This window comes from Alligator mississippiensis, chromosome 5 (genome assembly GCF_030867095.1).
Source record: "Alligator mississippiensis isolate rAllMis1 chromosome 5, rAllMis1, whole genome shotgun sequence".
In the NCBI taxonomy this organism is placed as follows: domain Eukaryota; kingdom Metazoa; phylum Chordata; order Crocodylia; family Alligatoridae; genus Alligator; species Alligator mississippiensis.
The window spans coordinates 5266895-5289964 of NC_081828.1; the positions used below are offsets into that span (position 1 = coordinate 5266895).

The window sequence follows — 23070 nt, forward strand, 5'->3', positions numbered from 1 at the left end:
GGCCTTTTCCTTTACAGTAATTAATGATGGACCAATCCCAACAATCACTTGCAATATCCAGAGGTTCACATCTTAAAACTCATGCAAACCTTCTTTATTCTGGAAAGCAGTTGGCAAACGTGAAAAGAACATGTCCCCATGCTATTTCTAGTCTTTCTTGGTTTGGACTGAGTAAGAAATAACATAGGAGCTCTTGCTTTGTCTTGACACTTCTTCTGTCAGGACCAGTTAACATCTAGACACATGGAGCTGGATGAACAGCCGCATACAAGCTTTTGAGGCTCAAATAAGGGTATAAATAGACGCACAATATGCTTACTACGTAGTCTATTGGCATTACTACATAGTTAATAGGGAGTAGATACAAGATGCACAGCTGTACTACACAGTTGGTCACCTGAATCCAGGGTAAAGTCACCACTTGAAAACTGTGCAGAAACTTTGCAATATGGGAAAGTTACTATGTAGAATATGATGAGTTGATGCTGTTGCCAGGATGGTCCAGGAAATATGTGAGAGGCAAGAATTCTTGTGGGTGATACCTTTTATTGGACCAACCGCATGGTTGGGATAGACATGGGCCAATCACGTCTAGTCCAACAATTCAGTTGTTACAATAAAAGCTATCACCCACACAAATTTTTGCCTCTATGCAGAATGTGCCGTGTGTCCACTCCTACTCCGTTTCATCCTGGGACAGCCATTTGCTCAATGCGAAATGGCTCATTTGCCACCCAGAGGTCAGGTGCTCTAATATCTCCCACTGAGGATAGCTGGTCATGTGTCTGCTGCTTACTATAGAACAGGTTAAAGTCCAGGGTAAATTACTGCATAGAGATCACAGAAATCAAAGAAAATGAGGGTTGGAAGGGATCTTAGGAGGTCACATCTTGTCCATCCTCCTGCTCAAAGCAGGACCAGCCCCAACTACATCATCCCAGCCAAGGCTTTGTCTACCCCAGTCTTAAAAACCTCCAAGGATGCAAATCCCACCACCTCTCTGAGTAACCTGTTCCACTGCTTTACTACCGTTCCCGTGAAAGAGGTTTTTCTAATATCCAACCTCAACTTCCCTTGCTGCAACTTGAGCCCATTGCTCCTTGTCCTGTCATCTGCCCCCATGGAGAACAGTCCAGCTCCATGGTCAGCGACTTGGACGTGGGAGTGAAATGTACTCTGTCCAAGTTTGCAGATGACACAAAGCTATGGGGAGAAGTGGACACGCCGGAGGGCCCGGAACAGCTGCAGGCAGACCTGGATAGGTTGGACAAGTGGGCAGAAAACAACAGGATGCAGTTCAACAAGGAGAAATGCAAAGTGCTGCACCTAGGGAGGAAAAATGTCCAGCACACCTACAGCCTAGGGAATGACCTGCTGGGTGGCACAGACGTGGAAAGGGATCTTGGAGTTCTAGTGGACTCCAAGTTGAACATGAGCCGGCAGTGTGACGAAGCCATCAGAAAAGCCAATGGCACTTTATCGTGCATCAGCAGATGCATGACAAATAGGTCCAGGGAGGTGATACTTCCCCTCTATAGGGCGTTGGTCAGACCGCAGTTGGAGTACTGCGTGCAATTCTGGGCGCCACACTTCAAGAAGGATGCGGATAACCTGGAGAGGGTCCAGAGAAGGGCAACTCGTATGGTCAAGGGCCTGCAGACCAAGCCCTACGAGGAGAGACTAGAGAAACTGGACCTTTTCAGCCTCCGCAAGAGAAGGTTGAGAGGCGACCTTGTGGCTGCCTATAAGTTCATCATGGGGGCACAGAAGGGAATTGGTGAGGATTTATTCACCAAGGCGCCCCCGGGGATTACAAGAAACAATGGCCACAAGCTAGCAGAGAGCAGATTTAGACTGGACATTAGGAAGAACTTCTTCACAGTTCGAGTGGCCAAGGTCTGGAACGGGCTCCCAAGGGAGGTGGTGCTCTCCCCTACCCTGGGGGTCTTCAAGAGGAGGTTAGACGAGTATCTAGCTGGGGTCATTTAGACCCAGCACTCTTTCCTGCTTATGCAGGGGGTCGGACTTGATGATCTATTGAGGTCCCTTCCGACCCTAACATCTATGAATCTATGAATCTATGAATCCTCTTTGAAGCCCCTTTCAGGGAGTTGAAGACTGCTATTCAATCCCCCTTAGTCTTCTCTTCTCCAGACTCAATAAGCCCAGGTCTCTCAGCCTCTCTTCACCAGTCATGTGCCCTAGCCCCCAACCAGTTTTGTTGCCCTCCGCTGGACTCTCTCCAATTTGTCCACATCCTTCCTGTAGTGGGGGTCAAAACTGGACACAGGAGTCCAGATGTGGCCTTCCCAGTGCTATAGTGAATAGAGGGGAAGAGTCACTTCCCTCAATCTTATGGCAATGCTCCTACTAATGCACCCAGGATACTGTTGGCCTTCTTGGCAACAAGGGCATGTTGCTGGCTCATATTCAGCCTATTGTCCCCTGTCACTCCCCAGTCCTTTTCTGCAGAGCTGCTGCCCAGCCAATTGGTCCCCAGCCTGTATTTGCACCCAAAGACTTGAAATTGTCTTTACAGCACTGCCATGTGGTAGAAATACATTGAAGACCGTGAAAGGCTCAGAAACTCAGGTCACAGCGGCCATATTAGTTGCTGAACTGGCTGAGTTTTGAGGAAAGGCTCATGCTGGCTCTTAACAAAATCCACAACATTTCAGCCATGTCTGCTTATTATTATGAAATAAGAGATGCCACAACTAAGATTAAGGTAGCATCCCTTTGTAAGCCTTTTTTTTTAACCTAAATCTCACTTTTAAATCTGACTCTCCTTGATCTGTGCAGTGGGGAAAACAATGCAGGCTGCTTTTTCAGTGCTGTTAGGTTGCTCCTACAGCAAGCTGCCCACTCACAACCATGTCGCCCCAAGCTCATATCCCCTTGGAGAGACCTCTGCCGTCAGATAAAGGGGAACGCGGTAGTGAACGAAAGTAATAAAACATAAAGGAACTTGCAACTAAGTGTGTTTGGATGCAAAGCTGTTTCTTAGTATCCTTTCCTTTTAATTTTTTTAAAGGAACTGTGGGTCAAATTAATCTGTGATGTAACTGTTCCTCACTATCACAAGAAATACACCCGACCGTGACACTAGCTTCCCAAACTTAGCACAAAACAAAAATCAACTCATTCCCCTCCAGCTATCAGAGCAACAACAGTTGTGCTCTATTTGTCCATCAAACAAGATCAGTCATCCTCCAGAAAAATGGGCACATGGGATTTTGCAAAGCTATATTCAAATGCCTTCCTGATTTAGGATCTTAACATCGATTTGAGCAAAGGGTGGATTATTTATCCTGATCTGTTTGGTAAGAGAGGGCAATATGATTTCCTTTCCTGTGAAATAAGCTGTCATGCCATGAGGAGTTATAGCTAAAGATTTTCAGGACCTAGGCGTAGGAACATCTGTCTAGTGAGAGCCCTGGATATGGAAAGCATAAATGTAGAGGCTCGTATTTATAAATGGGAAAGGCTATCAGAACATCTGCTAAACAAGCTTGCCTCCAGCGTCCGCTTGCTGCACATGCTTGTTCAGAGGCAACGATAAACATATGGGCGGACCCCGAGCCTGCCCTGGCTTTCCCTTGACTTGCTGCAGGAACACATGCTCCAGGAACACACAAATGCTCTGTTTTCACAACGTAGAAATGCAAGTGTTTGTGAAGCTCAGAGCAAAGCTCTTGCAGACCAGCCCTTGATGGGATATGCTGCCAGATTGGGCTAAAAATAGCCCGAGAAAAAAAAATCTTTGTCTCAGTGCAGAGACAGTTATACTCACTTAACATCTATCCCTCTGTAGAAAATGCCAGGTTTTTTCCCCTGTGGACAGGAGACATTTTATGCGCGGGGTCGAATATTGGACCTCCAACTCTTATGGTGCAGCTTGGGGCATGAATGGTGGGCATGGAATTGGTCCTATTTTGATGAACGGATGAGAACTTGGTATTAACAGATCAAACATTAAAATGGTATGTAGCATAGATTCAGGGTATGGGCAGGCCAGGTGCTTTGTGTAGATGTGCTGTTTTTGATTAAACCAACTGAATAGTTGGGAAAAAGTTCTTTGCAAGCTTTTGGGCACAATCACCCTTCCCAGGCACAGGGAGTCTCTGCTGTTTTATCCTCTCCCACGATGCCAACAACAAGTGCTTTGGCAAATTGAAAACAATAATGATAATGGGTAAATAATAACAACAGGGGTTGTCTACACGTGCATGGATGCCGGCTTAAATTTACTGTGCAATAAATTACTGCGCAGTAAGTGAGAATAGGCCAGCGATTACACATGCAGGCATTAAAATGCATTAACGCTGTGTGTGGACTGACTTGGGACTCAAGTTAGTCTCAAATCAGTCCACACAAACAATGTTACTGCACAGTAAGGCATCTACACGTGCATTAGCGCGCAGTAACTAATTGGGCATACATTTGACATTTGCATCATGCTAGTCAGCTTAAATCACCATATTTACTGTGCAGTACAGGCGTGCACGTGTAGATGCATGCCCATACTGCATGGCAATTTCAGTTATTGTGCAGGAAATGCACACATGTACATACACCCATGGTGAGAGAAAGTACTGCTAATTGGTTCTGTGCCTTAAGTACATTGAACACAACTTACAGACATAGCGCCAACATCCTTTCCAGCCAGCACCAATATTGGTACTGCATGCACGTGCAGGGAAAAGACAAAAAGGAAAAAAGAAGAAATAATGAGGAAAGTGCAAGTCCTGTGATCTCACTGTAATATCTATCCTGGTTCATATTACCACCTGTGGAGCCTTGTTGTATCAGCTATGCATGCCTTAACTTTGTGCATTGGCATCAGTGGGACTTATCCCCACCACCTACAGTACAGTGCAGAAATAAATGCTTGCAAGATCACAGAAACAGGATGGAAGAGAGAGACAAAATATGAGCAAAAGGCGGGGACCTGAGGCACAGAGAAAATACGGCAGGTTCTCAGGGTTGCAAAGGAAGTCTGGAAAAGAGTCAGGAACCGAAGCCAGCTCTCCCAAGCCCCAGTGAAGGGTCTTAATTGAAACTCATCCATCCTCCAGCACGTGTAATGCTGCAACCTGAGGGAATACGTATCATTGCCGAGGTGTAAGTGAAGCGACTGTCAGAGCCCGGCAGCTGCCAACTGTCGCACATAACCACACATATTACTCGGGCTGTGTCAGACAGACCTGGAGTGCTTTGACAAGGCTTGTCACTAACGGGACTATGCTTATGCAACCGAAAACACCCCGTCGATACTGTGCATGCCTAAATATGCACCTTGCATCCTCTTAAACATTGGCTGTCACACAAACAAAATGCAACAGGAATGAAAGAGAAACGTCTCTTGGAGCTCTGTACAAGACCTTGGTTTGTAGTTACATCTCTTATTAACCCCTTGTGAAGGATGCGGCAGAAAATGGGCTTGGATGTCATATATAGATAATACCTGGATTCTTGTAGTTTTGGTTACTAGCCTGGCTCCTTTCACTCATGCACGAGATTGCATTGGATTTAATGTGCAGGCTGCTAAAACAAAATATTTAACCCAGAATAAATGCAGACTTAGTTTTAAGAAGAAAACGAATCCCAGGCTACATAAAACCCTCCCTCCCTCACTCCATCCATCCACCTACCTACCTTCCCGCCTACCTTGAATCCCAGGCTACGTAAAACCCTCCCTCCATCCATTTACCTACCTACCTAATATCCTTTCTTCTTAGTTTATAGATAGCTCTTTTTTCTATATATGGGACTTCAGATGGACAGAAGGATGAACAGACTGACAGCCTAGCAGAAACGAATGAAGGTTGTCTTTTATATGCAGATTTGCCTCGTTTTGCAGCTTGGAACATTGCTTAAAGCAATTTACTGCTGCAAGTAGAGAAAATATGAAATATGTTGCCTGTTTCTTTATGTTCCTGAAGAACCAGACTGTTTGGGGGCTAAATCTGTTCCCAGAAAGACATGTGGAAATCCCATTGCTGTCAGCACTAGTGCCATACACAGATCTCAGAGCAGAACATGTGTGTGTATGTGTGTGTTCACCCCAAAGAATAAAAACTCCTAAAGTTAAGCTGCATTGTTTTTAGAGGGCTGGTGTGAATAGGGAAAACATCGCTGGGTTCCTGGAGGGTTATTTTTTTTGCAGGAAATTGCATTTCTGTAGTTTATCATCTTTTCCATCAGCAGGAAAAACAAGCATAAAATGCCCTTTTTTTTTACTGAAGGTAAATTTTGTGAGATCCCACTTTGGATTGTGCTATTATAAGCACCCAACATAGAGAGAAGGGATGTCTGGTGATTTAAAGTGGGAGTGTAGGTGTTGCAACTCTAGGATTGCACTACTGACTTTGCCAGAGATTCATTCATACTTGGGCTAGCAATATAGGACTGCATCAGGCCTTAAAAGAACAGCCCTGGCACAGGCCGCCTTCCACTCGCTGGAGCTCTCTTCCCTTGGGGGTGCGTGGAGGGTGACATTTGTGGGGAGAGGCACATGCTGCCATGCTCACTGGGTAGAAGAAACAGCATGCAGACTGCATCACAATGCTGCAGATCGCTTGCATGACGTTATTTGAAAAAACAGGGATTTGTATGTATTTACGTTTATAGATCTGACCATTTCCTTGATCTCATATCAGCAAGGTTTCCCGAAGAATATCCAAGATACTAAGCCCAGTGAATCCTAAATGAAGTTCAGAAGCATACATCCTTGGACCCTTAGCCTGTTACTTGTGAGGCATTGAGGCAACGCAACTCCTTTTTTGTAGATCCATCTGCAGAATAACAAATAACTCTTTTGTTTTATGAGCTAGAAGAGGTTCTCACTCCTTCCAGGCTGCCGAGGCAGTTGCTTCATGAGATCGAGAGACACGGGTCAACATTTTCCATTTCTAGTTGCAATGACAAAACTCTAAACTGAACACACTTCATAGTTTTAATTCATCCACTCCATGAACTTTGACCAACCTGCTGAGGCAAGAAGCCCTAACAAAAACCCTCCAGAGAGAGAAAGTGGCCAATGGGGTTTGAATTACGGATGAGCTTGGGGGGGGCTGAGACCCACCCATAAGCGATGAGAGCTCCCCCATAAGAGATGCCTCCAGTGGTGTCAGCGGTGAGGTGGGGGGTGGTGAGTGCTGACCGGCGATGGGCAACCACCCGCAGATGCTGCCAGCAGTGTTGGCAGCAGCCAGTAGTGTTTTCAGACCACCCACAGATGCCACCAATGGTGTAAGCGGTGGGGTGGGAGGGGGCGAGTGGCAACTGCCCGCAGGCGCCGCTGGCAGTGTCGCCGGTGCCTTTTTGCAGGGGGTACACTGCCATGCTCAGAGGGTGCACGTGCACTTGTGTGCACCCCCTACAAGTTGCCAGTTGTGTCCAGTTTGGGGCCCCCACTACAGAAAGGATGTGGACAAACTGGAGGAAGTCTAGTGGAGGGCAACAAAAATGGTTGTGGGGCTGGGGGACATGACTGGTGAGGAGAGGCTGAGGAAACTGGGCTGATTTAGTGTGGAGAAGAGAAGACTGAGAGGGGATTTAATAGCAGCCTTCAACTCCCTGCAGGGGGTTGCAAAGAGGATGGGGCTGGGCTGTTCTCAGTGGGGGCAGATGACAGAAGGAGCAATGGGCTCCAGTTGCAGCAAGGAAAGTTCAGGTTAGATATTAGGAAAAATTTTCATATGAGGAGGGTAGTAAAGCACTGGAACAGGTTACCCAGAGAGGCGGTGGCATCTCTGGCTAGACAAAGCCTTGGCTGGGATGATGTAGTTGGCGCTGGTCCTGCTTTGAGCAGGGGTTGGACTAGATGTGACCTCCTGCCAACCCTCATTTTCTACGATTTTATTTCTGCTAATGTTTCCGTATATCCAGCATATTAATTGGGAAACTAACTGTAAAAACAAATGTCCGGTCAATCCTGTCTTCTATGTTACAGGTCCAATCATATTGACTTTCCTGGGATTGCATTAGTGTAAACAAGAATAAAATTTCTCCCTGAGGCCTTTCAATTGTCATTCAGACTCAAGACACTTGGAGCATGTAGAAGACTAACTTACAAATTTCATAACAGTGGATGTTTTATTTCTAGCCTCCATGGCCAGGGAGAAAAAAATAGGAAAAAAAAAAAAAAATGATCCAAGGGCCTGCCAAAGTCTCAGAAACCAAATGACAGCATCCCAATCTTCTTCTTTTTTAAATCTTGTGATATTTTCAAATGTTTCCAGAATTGCCTTTCTGGACTTTGGGGTATGGATATACAGCTAAGAGGATTTTTTTGTCCATGCTCACTGGTTCCCTAACAGCGCTCCCAGTTGCAGCAAAGGGCTTTTGTCACTCAGTTCAACAAAGTAGTCAGTTTAGCACTTCTTCAAATCCCTGGCACTCCCCGCTTAGGTTCATAGTTTCTAGGGTTGGAAAGGTCCTGAACAGATCATCGAGTCCGACCCGCTGCCCTGGGCAGGAATGAGAGCTGGGTTCATAATACCCCTTCCTTTCCCACATACAATATTTTTCATTATTCAAGCCAGTTTGGGGGGCTAAAAAGGAAGTGAGTATAGATCATCTGCCCTCTTCCCAAAAAAAGTAACACGCAGTTGATTATGGGGCCTGATTTAGAATAAACATGAAATAATAAAGAATAACAGTACTTTTTTTTCCTGACGATCTCTAAGCGAATAATGAACATTAGAAAGCCATGCCCTGTCTCCCGTTGTGGGTGTCGAGGGGAAGAGAAGCGTGGGGATATCTCTAGAGCCAACGATGGCCCGATGACGTGAACTGTCTTCCTTAAAGCAAACAGCATTTTTAGCTGTCAGAATGGTACCCGTGGTACTGGGAACATTCTCGGGTGCTTGGGCGGTGTCTTGCTCGTGGTTATACCAATTGTCTGATTTGAGCTCCAAAAGGAAGGCTTCTTGCTTTCTTCCACAGCATAGCGCATGGCTCTTTTCCCAGGACATCTAGGCATGTTTCACCTACGCTGCCTCCCACTTCAGGGGCCCAAGACGTTGGTGGTACTCTGGATTTTCATGTTCTTTTCCTGGGACACTTTGCTGAGTATTTTGTTTGTTTTTGCTTTTTTTTTCTACTAAAGATCCAAAGTTTGTTGGAACTGCCTTGAGGCTGTGCTGAAGGGACTGCAGTGGGTAGTCTTATGGACACTCCCCAACACACATTTATCACCTAGTTGCCTACCACTGTAGAGGCCTGGATTCAATGGTCTGGGAGATCCCTTTCAATCCAAATCCCCTAAGGGTCTGACAAAATGAGGTCACCCCACAATCCACAAAACCACCTGTATATCTCTATATCAGACTATGTGGCACTGGACCAGGTGCCTTCTTCCAGTTAAACATTCCTACTTTTATATCAGGCAAGCAAAATGCTGTCCAATGAAAATTTTCTATATTTATTTTAATGGAACTACTCACAAAGCCACAGCACGCACCATTTGGTGAAGGTCTCATAAGCATAATATTTAATTTTGTCTAAAAAAAGAAGGAGAAAACTTCCCAAGCAGGAGTTTAGGAATCTACAAGTTGTTTAGGAGACTTTCAGAACTAGAGTTGGCTGCAAATTGTAACCACACAAGTATTTGTTGAAGGATGAGAAATAGAGCGTGGTAGTTAACAAGTCAGAAGGCCATCAAGCTGCTATCCCTACTTGGGCAGGGGCACTCACAGATGTAGTGCATTAATAGCAAATACAGTTTTCTGGAAGGAAAAAATAAGTGCTGGGAGAACGGCAGGAGACGGAGGATAGGGTAGTATTGAATACTTTATCTGGAAGTGGAACCAAGTTGCCATACTGCAGGGTGATACTGAGCCTGATGTTCCTCTGCCTTATAACCAGGGATCCTGGTTTTCTCTGATAAGTATCCTCAGGTTTCAGATTTAAAAAAGTAACCCAAAATCCATGATCAAAATGAAACACCACGATAGATAGATAGATAGATAGATAGATAGATAGATAGATAGATAGATATGCCAATGTCATTCTCCGATAAAAATCCTCAATTTTCAGATTTAAAAAAGTAACCCATAATCCACATTTTCCACGATTAAAATGAAACACCAAATACTTGTGTGGAAACACAAATACTTGTGTGGTTACAATAATCACAATGAAACACCTCTATCTATCTATCTATCTATCTATCTATCTATCTATCTATCTATCTATCTATCTATCTATCTATCTATCTATCTATCTATCTATCTATCGGTGGTGTTTCATTTTGATCATGGAAAATGTGGATTTGGAGTTTCTTTTTTAACTCTGAAAATTGAGGATTTTTATTGGAGAATAGCATTGGCATACCTATATTATACTATATATATAGTGGTGTTTCATTTTGATCATGGAAAATGTGGATTGGGTTTACTTTTTTAAAACTGAAAACTGAGGATTTTTATTGGAGAATGTCATTGGGATATCTATCTATCTATCTATCTATCTATCTATCTATCATGGTGTTTCATTTTGACCATGAAGAAATGTAGATTTTGGGTTACTTTTTTAAAATCCAAAACTTGAGGATTTTTTTTTTATCAGTGAAAACCAGGATCCCTGCTTATAACTATATGCTGGAGGTATAAAGCGTATATCAATCAGGGGATAGGATCATCAGAGAACTCCCCAGTGTAAAGGGAAGGTCTGGTTCTTCACCTTTTTGGACTTGAGGCACCCTTCTCTGGACTCAAGGCATCCTCCGTAACTTATGTGACTTGAGTAGCTTCAAAAATGAATGTATATATTACAGTGCTTACCTCCTTGCAGAGGGGCTGGGCAGTGGGGCTCAGAGACTGTTCAGGCAGGGACAAACCTGAGCTTGTGTCTATCTACTTAGCTTCTCTGCTCATTTCTTCACACCTTGAGGCACCCTTCAAAGCATTTGGTGGCACCCCAGAGTGCCCTGGTACCTGGTTGAGAATCACTGGTCCAGATGATGCAGAGCTAGGGTACCAGGCTCTATAGTATACACAGTTTAAAGGAGGCATGGCTAGGGAAAAGGGCCCTGAGCTCCTGGTATTCTGGGGTGCTGGTGTAGCTCACGGGTGGGTAGTCACAAGTTAGAGCAGTCCCAAGGCTTCTCTGTTACTTTGGTGGAGGCAGGGTCCCAGTCAGCCTGAAAACAGGCCAAGGAAACAAGACCCATTAACTCCCTTCCTTGCCTGCGCGAAACACAGATTTGCTAGAACAGAGAAACGAGGCCAGACTTTGAATCTGAGGCTACGCAGCCTTCTAGCAGCACGCTAAACAGAGAGGCCGATGGGATACTTTAAACAAACAAATCTGTGATGGAAACTTCAATCTCCACGTTCCCATCTGGAAGAAAATCGTCTGACCACAATTTACCTGTTAGACTTCAAAAGTGTCTAGGTCTCCCGTAAAGAAAAGCAGCCTTCTCTTTAATGAAGCTAAGTACTGTATTTCAGCACGGTGTGTTGTGAAAAGGAAACAATTTGGATTCATTTACCAAAATTTACCTTTCAGATGCAGTTAAGTGAAATTAAAAGTTTGTCTGAACTGACAGCATTCTGTTTTCCATCACGGCATTGTCTCGAAAGAAAGGATAACAGACTAACCGACTTAAATTCCAGCCAAACTGATAAGGGTTAGCTATATATGGACATAATTAGTGTAGCTCATTGTATGTTGTCTCTCTTCATTCATCACAGCTTTACATTTTTTTCCCCCCGTTTCAAATAGCTGTCACTTGGGAAAGAAATTGATATTTGTAATGTTCCTGCGCTTGCTGGGGTTGAGGGCTCGCTGCCAGCCTATCAGGGAAATGCCATTCCCAATTACAGTGGGGTTTTATTGCATTTTCAGCCAATAGCCAACTTTGCCAGTCCAGGAAGAACAGGTAGTTCGGGGCCTTTTCTCTGACCACATCTCCTGTCTCTTTGAATGGCTACATTTGCTTTTACTTTTCTTCTGCATCCAGCTGAAGCTTGCACTCATTTTACTCCCCATAACTCTACTCCTGCCTTGCCCCTGTCTCTTGCTCAAGGTTCAGTGCGGGATTTATTCATTCATTTGCCTCTTATTCTCCTTATGTTTTACCCAAGACTTCCTTCTCACCACCTCATCGATCCCATTCACCAATTCCAGACTCGATGGCTTTTTTTTCAGGCCATCCCATCTGAAAGAGAAACCTCCCTCTTTTTTTGTCCAACAAACTTCTAAAGACTTCCCCGTTCTATGAGCCCATCAAGCTGCTACTGCCACATCCCACCCTATACACCATTTATTTGTACTGATTTTTGCTTGTATTTTTAGACTCCAACATTTCAAGGCAAGCGTTCAGTCCTTATGATACAGCGCCATGCACATTGAATTATTTTTTTCCATTGCATTTTACTGCCCTACACAAAACCCAAACTCGATACCGGTGCTTAATAATTATATATGTCATATATATATTTCAAGAGGCAACTGAGTCATTTCAGTGCCAATGGAAACAGTAAAACCTCCGCTGGTTTCACAGAATGGAGACTTCCCAATTCAGTTTAAAAACCCCCATGGACTTCCTGGCCAGAGAGCTGAGCTGAAGGAGAAAGATGCCATTTAATCTAAATCAACATTTCAAACAAACTAATGCATTTTAAATGCACTTTTCCTGCAAATCAAAAGGAAAATGCTTAGGCTTCATTTCTAACAAAAGTTTCTATTTCATTTAGATTCCTGACAACCAGAAGAAAAGGCAAATTGCGGTCAGAAGGCAAACATTTTTATTTTCTTTCAATTTTTGGTGGGGAGAAAAGCAAACAAATGGTCAGAAAAAAAAACATTTGAACAAAATAATCTCTGTTGATTTTTAATTTTTTTTAATTTTTTTTTTATAAATGTATTTCTCAACCAGCTCTGCCAGATAGCCCAGTTTTACATTGCACCCAGCAGATCAACAAATCTTGGCTATGTCCGACACAGAGAGAACACAAATTCCAGATGCAGAAGCCTTCTGCTGTAACCCCCTGATGCTAGCTCTGCAATGCATAGACCTAGACGCTATCAGGAAAAATGTGACAGCTGCTCTCAGCTGTCAGGATAAAACCGAAGAGAAAGGGCAATCTCTAAGGCATAAGCAAGATAAATAATAATAATAACGCATGGCATGAACTGATGACTCATTTTTATGAGGCTGTTTAGGATTGTGACTATAACCCCAGAGCCGACCAGAAATACGCTGTGAACTGGGGCTTTAGTGGAACCATTAATTATGGATTTCCTGGCTTTTATAGGTCGAAGTCAGACCTTTGATGTTCCCTTAACATTGTTCTCGTGTGTTCATTTCCTTTGTTTCTGTATTGGTAGCTTAAAAAAACACCCTCAGATTTCCATGGAAGTGTATGCGATCGTCTTGTAATCCACAGTCCATAAAAACCTTGCAATTCATGGCTCATAAAATCCTCTAATCCATGGTCAATAAAGCTTTGGAAAAGAGCTCTATGAAACCTAGTGATTTCACAGTTCAATGGGGTTTGTACAAGAACCTTTAATCTGGTTTAAATTTGCATGGATTTCTCTTCCACCTGCACATTGTACTTGTCTTTTCAGCTGAAAATACAGAAATCTAAAGAGCGATGGGTAGAAACCTACTGAGTTTGACATGTTTCGGGTTTTGGCGGCAGGGGTTTCACCTGAATCATAACAACGCATGACTTATCTCAGGTCTCCTTTCCTTTTTGTCAAGGCTGGGCTAATCAAGTTTCAAGTGCTAACAAGTGAGTTATGAAATGGATATACACTGTAGGGGTGTGCGAAACAGGCCCTATTCAATTTGGATTCAGCCTGAACTGGGGACAGTGATTCGATTCGTTGATTCAGATGGCTGTCCCTGATTCGATTCGGCCGAATCCGAATCTGAAGGTTCGATGCTGATTTGGAGAATCAGCAATTCAGCGATTCAGCCATAGACACAGCTTTAAATGTTTTTACTACATACCTCGAGGTACCAGCGCAGTTCGTGAACGCTGCGATGGACAGAGCATCCCCCAGGAGCGTGGGGGTCGGGGGGTGGGGGGGGAGCTGTGTCCACTTCCAGGTTCACCATTGAGGACCAGAAGGACTTCTGGTCCATTTCCAGGTCTGCTGGGGAGAGTGCTGGCCCCCCCCCCCCCGCACCACCCTGCTCAGCTATTGACTGCAGGGGGATCCTGGGTGCCCCTCCAGACCCAGGAAGCACCAGCTGCCGAGCTGGGTGGGTGCCAGGGGGCCCCCGGCATGCTCTCCAGCAGACCTGGATGTGAACAGGAAGTGCTTCTGGTCCACTTCTGGGTCTGCTGCCGAGCACACTGGGGAGCCCCCTGCACCCCTGCGGGACGCTCCGTGCACCCCGGCATCACAGCATTCACGAGCCGCCTGGGAGCTTGAGGTATGTAGAAAAAACGTTTAAAGCTGTGCCTATGTCCGAATCACCAAATCTTTCCGAATCTCTCCAGATCGATTTGGAGGGTTCCGATTTGATTTGGAGAGATTAAAGGGTCCTCTGATTTGATTCAGAGATTCGGCCACCAAATCACGCCAAATCTCTACCAAATCGAATCAGGGAGCGAAGCTTCACACAGCCCTATTAGACATCTCAGGAATATTGCCCTAGAACCCAAGATACTGTAATACCAACCTAACTGAGCTGAGGAACTGGCCCATTTCACTGATGTCTAAGCAAGATACTCCAGTGACCCAAACCTGCTATAGACTTACTCATTCCCTTCTGTCCAGAGAAGGATGACACAACAAATCAAATGGTTTCCACTGGTTTATAGTCTGTTATTGCCAGTCAGAGGGGAACCTTTTAAAAAGCAACACACTATTGGGTGCATAGCGCTATGCTCCGCCACGTTCAGTGCAATTAATGCTGATGAAAAAGACCTGCCAAAAGCACAATATGCAACAGCTGTTTTATAAATGTTGATACCACATCCATTTTCTGGGGAAACCAAAGCTACCCGTGAGTCTCTCATTTTGTATTAACAGTTTGTAACTTTAAAAAAAAAGAAAGAAGTAACTTCAGAATTGTGGAAGCACTAAAAACATCTGAAAGCACTAAAGCAGATTATTATTATTTTTTTTTTCCTTCTTCATTTTAGGTCTCTGCTCTCCCACAGAAACCCACATATATCTCCCAAGGAACGTTTCAGCAAAGCAAATGTCAGTCTAAGTCTTATTCATGACAGGCTCTGTGAGACTCAAAGCTGATGTTTTCCCAATCCACATCCCCTCCCCACCATCCTCATTACAAAGGAAGTAAAAGAATAAAATGTTTGGATTCAGATAAGATCCCACAGGAGCAGAGAACATATAATCGCACTCTACCCTGGTGAACTATCCTTTTTTGAAAGCCTTTCTTGGGAACAGTACATGCTATTAAAAAACATCAATGCCATTCAGCTGTTTAAACTTCTAGCTACACAGTAAGGCAACCACATTAGGCCTAATAGCCTCCCATCTGGCCTGCATTTATAGATAACAGGGGTGTGTGGCTAACAGCCAGGCACCAATCAGAGTTCCCTCTTCTCTCTCTCATATTTTTGAGCTGGGCCAAATAGTCCTGTGGAAGACTTGGATCAAGAGGCTGAACTCCTTTAGAAGAAGCCAGCTAACAAAACCCATGACAAACTGCAAGTGAGCTAGGGATAAAGCACTCTCATCTGATCAGATCCAGCTAGGGGATACATTTCCAGAGGACAGCAAGTCATTCCAGATCCTGTTCATCATTAGAGGCTGCAAAATCTTCAGAAATGCATTTCTACCACAGCGAGGATAACATTAGCAACCGGGACCCTCAACCATGCACCCAGAAGGAACAGTCTTATATCAGAAATGAGCCAGCCAGCCCTAAAATAAAATACATGTTGGAAAAAATGAAAGAAATATGCAAAGCAGAGTTTTTACCCCAAAAAGGGGTTTAAAAAAAAAAAAAGGGAGAAATGCCAGAGACCCTATACTATAACTGTCAATTTTACCTGCAAGGTTCCCATATGCTATCTCTGTTGATGGGCACCAGAGGTAGGTGCATACATGGATGGATAGTCAGTAACTAATAGTTTCTTTCTTTGTTAGATAACTTATAAAAGTCATCACTATTTACAGCTCTTTGTTCAAGGACATGCCAGAATAAATGCATCTACCCCTCTCTGCTGTTGGAAGCTAAGTATGCCTAGTGATGGCTGCTATGTGGATGGGTAACCATCTGGGAACTGGGATAGATAATAGGGCTGTGCAAAACAGCACCGTTCCATTTTGACTTGAGGTTTGGACGGAAAAGCATTTCGTACTGAATTTCATTTAGATTCGAAACAGCTGTTCTGTTTTGCTTCGTCGAAACAGTGAGGCTGTTTCAACTCTGTTTCTATGTTTCATTAGTTCGGCTGGGGATGGGGAGTCAGTCCAATCTAGCACGGGGCCTGATTGGCCTGATCTAGCGCAGGGGATGGGGAGTCAGCCCGGCTGGCTTGACTTCCCATCCCCAGTGCTATGGTCGAAACGTTTCAACTTTTGAAACATTTTGATTAGCATTGTTTTATTTTGAGGCTGTTTCGATGCCCTTTGTTTCATTTTGATTTTGCTGTTTTGACCTGGAAATGAGTCGAAACAGCGTTGAAACAAAACGTCCGGCAAAATTTCACACAGCCCTAGTAGATAAAAGAAAAGCTGAGATGCAGTTGAACACTTGGGCCCAAACTGAAGTCCCCTCTAGGCAGGGTGATGACGTTTTGGCCTATAACACAGTCTGATTTTAGATCCTATTTACCCTTCTATATGTCATCTTGCATTTCTAAACATGCTCAGAAAAGATCCTCTACAGCCATTTACAGTCTCTCGGGATTCAATTCCACCCAAGAAGATGCATAATGTTGTGAATCCAAATGGGCTCACCAGGGCTAGCACCTGATGGGGGGGTAGACAGCCTATTAACCCTGTGGTCTATTAGTTATGGTACTTGACCAGAGAAGGGATGACATAGGGTTTAGGCCATCCTCACTCAGAGATGCTTTCAATTTCCACCTCTTATTGAAATTCCTGGGCCACGAGGCACTGCCACGAACACCTTCTGCCTCTCCTGTTGAAGCTAGGCCACTGAAGAACCAGTCAAGTGAAGTCAATCCCAAGGCCACTGCCACTATTGGGGCACCTTAGATGCTGGGCATCATTGCTGATTCTTCAGGCAAAGTGACCTGGTGGCAGCCATTTCTTCTCCTGGTATGGATGGATGTTGCCTCACAGAGAGCTCATCCGCCCTTTGGTAGGCCTTGTTTTTAGTTCTGCTGAGTGCCCGCACACCCTCCTCACCCAGGCTAGCACCACATTAGTTGCCAAAAACCCAACCAGACTGTACTGGGTTACAAGGTACCAGATGGCAGATCAAGAGAGGCCTGGCCTGACAGTATGTAGAGCCACTGGAGAGCAAACCACAGGGGGTATGGCTTGGTGAGATGCCTACAGCCCTGGAAAGGTGGGCGTTTAGTCTGCCCAGTGGGCAGGAGTTCGCCCATTCCTGTGCCCATTTTACCCAATGGTTATACAATCAAAACACCCTGGCCAATATACTCCTTGGCTTGCTGTCCTTCTGCCCCACATATCTTCCCTCTTAGCTTCCCTGTGGGACAACTGCAATTGGGGATGGAGTATGTTTGGCCCCATCTAGTGGCTAGTCCACTTGGCTGGGAAATAGGAGACAGGCTGAAACCGACTCTGGCTATGAGCTGCCTACAACCTGAGTCTCCCACCTGCTAGACAAACCTTCAGGCTCTCCTCTTCCCACTCCATTTCATGTGACGTAAAGCGCTACATATGTTCCTGGGTTACATCCGTGTAAGCGGCCCTAAATCTCACTTATGTGGCCAAGCTCTGCCATGTAAGTGCTACTTACCTGTCTAAAGGTAGAGTTGGATTGGGGCCTTGGCGAATACTAGACCAAAGAAACCAAATGAGTGGAAAGGCTTTGTTTAACCTCATAGGAGCTACTGAATACCAGGAAGGATAAATTTGTGCACTAGGGAATGAAGCTATATGAAGCGTTTCTTTCTTTTCTGCTTTTTCCTGTTTTTTCCCCTTCTTTAATTCATGTCTATTTGCATTCTGTGTATTTCAAACTTTCTTCATACCAACCTGTCCCCTCCCCCTTCTCTGTTGAACACAATCTGTATATGACAGTGCAGCCTTCCTCCCTATTTCTAAACCACTTCCCTTCATGTCTGGACAATATGTTTGCCCCTCCCTCTCTAAACCTTCCTCTATTCTATTCATGGCCCAAGGTTTGCTGCATCATCCAATCAGTGCTGGTCAACAACAGGAAAATGACTTCAAGCTCAGGACATCTTGAGCAGGGAGAAGGACGGTGGCATGAAAGCTTGGACTCACCTGTCTTCTATCCGAACCCACAGGTCATTGAACTGCCTTTGGCGATAGTGTTTGTGCTGCTTCTTGTGCCATTTCTTCTGTCGGCCAAACTCTTCTAGCTGGCTGATGCTATCTGGCAGCAGGAGATGAGGAGGCAGGCTGTCTTCTTCACCAGACTGAAGAGGCTTCAGAGAAGGAGAAGACAATGGCACTTGCTCAGAAACGTGGTCGGCTGGTGCAGTGGTTCCTGAGGAGGCCTCTGAAGATGGACTTGTGTTCTTCATCCTTGAGCTGCAAAATACAACATTTAGATCTGTGGTGTGCAAACAGGTGACAATGCAACAAAAAGCATTAACAATTTAGCATCACCTCCAGATCTGGTTGGGAGGCCTGCAGAGAAGGGCATTAAGGATTAAAGACAGGCTGAGGGAGGATGATGGAGAGGCTTCTACACAAGGATGGATTAAATAGGCTAAGACTTCCCAGCTTAGAGAAAAAGCAATTCGCAGGAATGATAGGGGTCTATAAAATGGCAAATGGCATGAAGAAAGCAAACAAGGATTTGCTGTTTAGTGCCCCTCACAATGGTAGGGCTCGGGGACGTATGAGGAAATTATGAGGAAGCAAGTTTAAAACACAAGGAAATGCTTTTTCATACCCCGTATAATTATCTTGCGAGACTAAATGCCCTAAGATGTACAGGCTGATAATTTAACCAGCTTCAAAACAGAGGTGGACAAATGCAGGAAGGATGGCGTCATCAGTGGGTATTAAATATAATAGGTTATTTAGCAGTGAAACATAAACATTAAGACTCCCTAGGCCTCTGTAAGAGAAGAGGGGCAGGGGACAGACCAGTCTGGACAGACCCTTAGCCTCTGCTGTGTGCCTACTAAGGCAGATAGACCTGGCATCTGAACCATACAGCATTTCTTACGTTCTTTCCTATGTTCTCAAAATAATGAGTCCATACAAAACTGCAGTTTGCAAAACTATTTCTATTACATGGATGCTATGACTTCTTCTGACAGAAACAATTAAAGCCATGTGAAAAGCTCTGCCTCCTGAGAGCAACTAGTAAGACACTTTAATGAAAAAGTAATAAAAAGTTCTACATGTCTTTAGTGACAACATACACAATGAGCTTCAAGTGAAACCACATGCTCCAATAAGGAACATTTTGTTCCATTCCAAGAAAGATTTGCATCTACTGCTATTAGTAGCTATTGTTTTTTTTTTAAATCCATTACAACAGTACTCAGCACAATCAAGGTCCCTTTCTTCTCCATCATATTTCCTCTAAAAGGATCCCACTGATCTGGATGCTCCTTTGATCCAGGCTTACTGCTACTGTGATGTAACCATTGCTGAGAGAAGATTTATTCATAGATTCATCCATGTTAGGGTCGGGAGAGACCTCAACAGATCATTGAGTCCGACTCCCTGCATAGGCAGGAAAGAGCGCTGGAGTAGGATGACCCCAGCCACATGCCTATCCAGCCTTCTCTTAAAGACCCCCAAGGGAGGGGAGAGCACCACCTCCTTTGGAAGCCCATTCCAAATTTTGGATACCCTTACCGTGAAGAAGTGTTTCCTGATATCTAGCCTAAATCTGCTCTCTGTCAGTTTATGACCATTGTTCCTTGTTACCCCAAAAGGCACCCTGGTGAACAGAGCATCTTTGATCCCTTGCTGCATCCCCCTAATGAATTTGTAGGCAGCCACAAGATCACCTTTAAAGTGACAATAATTTGATCAAAGCCAGCACGAACAAAGCTCTTCAGAGGTCAGTAATGTTCTTCCACAGCCTCAAGAAGCCCTTCGTTCTGAATTTGGTAAACCTGCTTTGGGTTTTCAGAATCTTGTTCAAAGATTTAAAATTTCAGGGAGTCAAATTCCAACACAATTGCTCATACCACTTTATACCATGGATCCATGGCCATGCAGGATAAAGGCATCAGCACATGGCCCAAAGAGACTTTTCTTCCCAGAATGTGTTGAGTGTCTTGATGAGTTGAGAATCACATTGAGAAACTTGCCAAGGATTGACTTGGCAGCTGTACAGCATTTCTCATAGGAGCATCTCAGAGCTCTTTTTCTCAACACCTGTGAGACTCTGAGAGACAGAGAGAGAGAGATGAGTGAGCTGCTCTATTCAGTGTTGAAGCAAAGCCATCTCCAGAAGGGACACTGGGACTCGGAAGTCATACCTATAAGGCAAACTTATCTAGCTGGACAATAGTGTCTTCAAACATACCGTACTGCTCTACAGAGGCTGACTCCTAACCAAAAGCATTGTAACAGGGTTGGCAGCTAATGCCTACAGGGGCTAATTAGTATAGCAGTAAGCCACTGAGTGCATCTCAAGGATATAGGTCTTCTGGTCTAGGTGCAGAACCTGCTTGAGGGTACTGATGCCTCATATGGTTAGTGTGTTGTGTAGACATGGCCTATAGTATATGACAGAAACAGTATACACTAGGGTAGGGTATCAAGTGAAGACTATCAGATCTGCAGCTTGTACCAAGTTATACGGGAACAATAATGAAAAGGAGCAGGTCTTTAGCCTTAACTATTAACAGATGATGGTAAAAAGGAGGGGAGTCGTTAAAAAACTGAGCCAAAGTTGACTGAAGTAAATGAAAAATCTCCCATCACATATCAATGGGCCAGTCTATAAATCTAAAGTGCACCACAATAAAAATGTATCCTCATCTCCCTAAGATAATTATAGGACCTTAGCAGCAGCATATCAGTGTTCACATAATAGGGTCGTTAAGCCTGATAAGAAGAAGGGACAACAGTGATGATATGATGTCAGGGTTTATATGGACAGAGATGAGGGATTCAAGTCTACAAGAGGCCTACAAGCAATTACGTAATGAAGCAGGAGATTGCCATATATGCATGTAGATAGGAGGAAGCATAGTTTTTCTCTGCTCATGCTTTCATGGACTTAAATGTACTTATGTGCCTACCCAGGCAGAACATGACAGAATATATATGGCCATGCCCCTTTTGAATGCCCTTTTGCATACGAAGTTACTGCACAGTAAGCAGTTTTTAGGCCAGTGTCTACATGTGTAACCATTAAAGTGCATTAACGCTGTGTGTAGACTGACTTGGGACTAAAGTTAGTCCCAAGTCAGCCTACACACACAGTGTTTCTGCACAGTAAGGGTTTTACACATGAGTTACCGTACAGTAACTAACTGGGTGTAAATTTGATGCCTGCATGATGCAAGTATCATATTTATGCCCAAGCTGGCATAAGTCACTATAGTTACTGCACAGTACAGAAGTGTATGTGTAGACGTGTGCCCGTACTGCACAGTAATTTTTGGTTACTGTGCAGTAACCTAAATTACTGCAGAGTAAATGTGCACATGTAGATGCACCCTCTATGTAGGTGGCACAAACACTTCTTATGGAGCACCACCATAAGATGTGCAGCACACGTTCCACATGGGCTGTGAGCCAAAATGGATGCAACGTAGCTGCCTTCATGTGGGACTGAACATACGCTGATAGACTTGTTCTTTCAGGCACCAGCACCAGACAAAGGCAGTGACATTCTCCTTATTTCAGGCTGGAGCATGTGCAGAATGGGCCTGCCGTGCTCCTTTGCACAGTTCTTTGGCAGTGGAGATGGGCCCACGATGCGTTCATAGAAACTGAAATCAATCTCTGCTTCACAGCAAAATCCCATTACATTTTTATGGAACTTTTCCCATTGGTGGCTTTTTCCTTCTTTCCCAAATCGTTCCCCTAAACCCTAAATAAACAGAAAGAAGGTCACCATGATTCTTTCTTGATGGCATCACCCAGAAAGCAAAAAGTAGACTTTCTGTCCTGTAGGCTCATTACAAGCCCCAAAAGATTTAGACGCACAGGTCCTGCATGATTTCTAGAAAGTGCCTTGAGACATTAAAGCCAAACATTTCCAGATTTTACCACCTTTTCTCTGATTACATGTGCTTATAATGTGCCAGTCGAGAAGTAACTTTGTAGGCTGGGATACTGAAGACTATTTAAGCGATCTAGATGGTTCTTCTCATTAGAGTTACAGGGAACTGAGCATCAAAAACATTGCTGGCTTTGAAAATCTCAGGTTTAATGTCTTCAATCACCATCACATGACCAACAGGTTGTAAACTTATTTCAGAACATTCCTCAATAAAAGGCTAATTAAATAATGGAGCCCTTTTAAAGTTTTGTAACATGAAGAGAAGGGTTATAAACTAACCACTCTTATTTTTAGCATCTGGTAAGCTGGAAATAGCTCACCTATGAGAACCGTATCTTCCATTGGGTTGACGTTTGTTCCTCTACTTTTGCACCAATGATAGTACCACGAAGTTTTATGTGTTTGGGGTAAATTTTGCGAAGCTCTATTTGTGACACGTGCCCATTCAAATATCTTCACAACATGTCCCCTTGGGAATGACAATGCTAGAACACACACTGCTGAGAAACTTAGGTGGAAACATATCTCCAAAGCAAACATCAGACTCAACAATTTGTCACATCTCTTACTTAAGAGTGGAAACATATTCCAATGACGGTGGGGTTGGGGAGCTAAAGTCAGATATAATAGCATTAAAAAACAAAACCAGTCAGCAAGTTTTTATCATGTTAGAGTGAAAATATTTTGATATTGATGCAAAAAATTCTAGAGATTGAGCTTTTCCCAAATCTGGT

At 44.1% G+C, this 23070-nt stretch overlaps 1 protein-coding gene across 1 annotated transcript in view; it reads right to left on the minus strand.

The window, feature by feature from the left end:
• Positions 1–23070, minus strand: part of TRABD2B (TraB domain containing 2B) — a 392533-nt gene that overhangs the window by 13178 nt on the left and 356285 nt on the right. The window contains exon 6 of the mRNA XM_014598641.3: positions 18391–18660. Coding sequence (XP_014454127.1) covers positions 18391–18660 — 270 coding nt within the window. The remainder of the gene's footprint in view (positions 1–18390; positions 18661–23070) is intronic.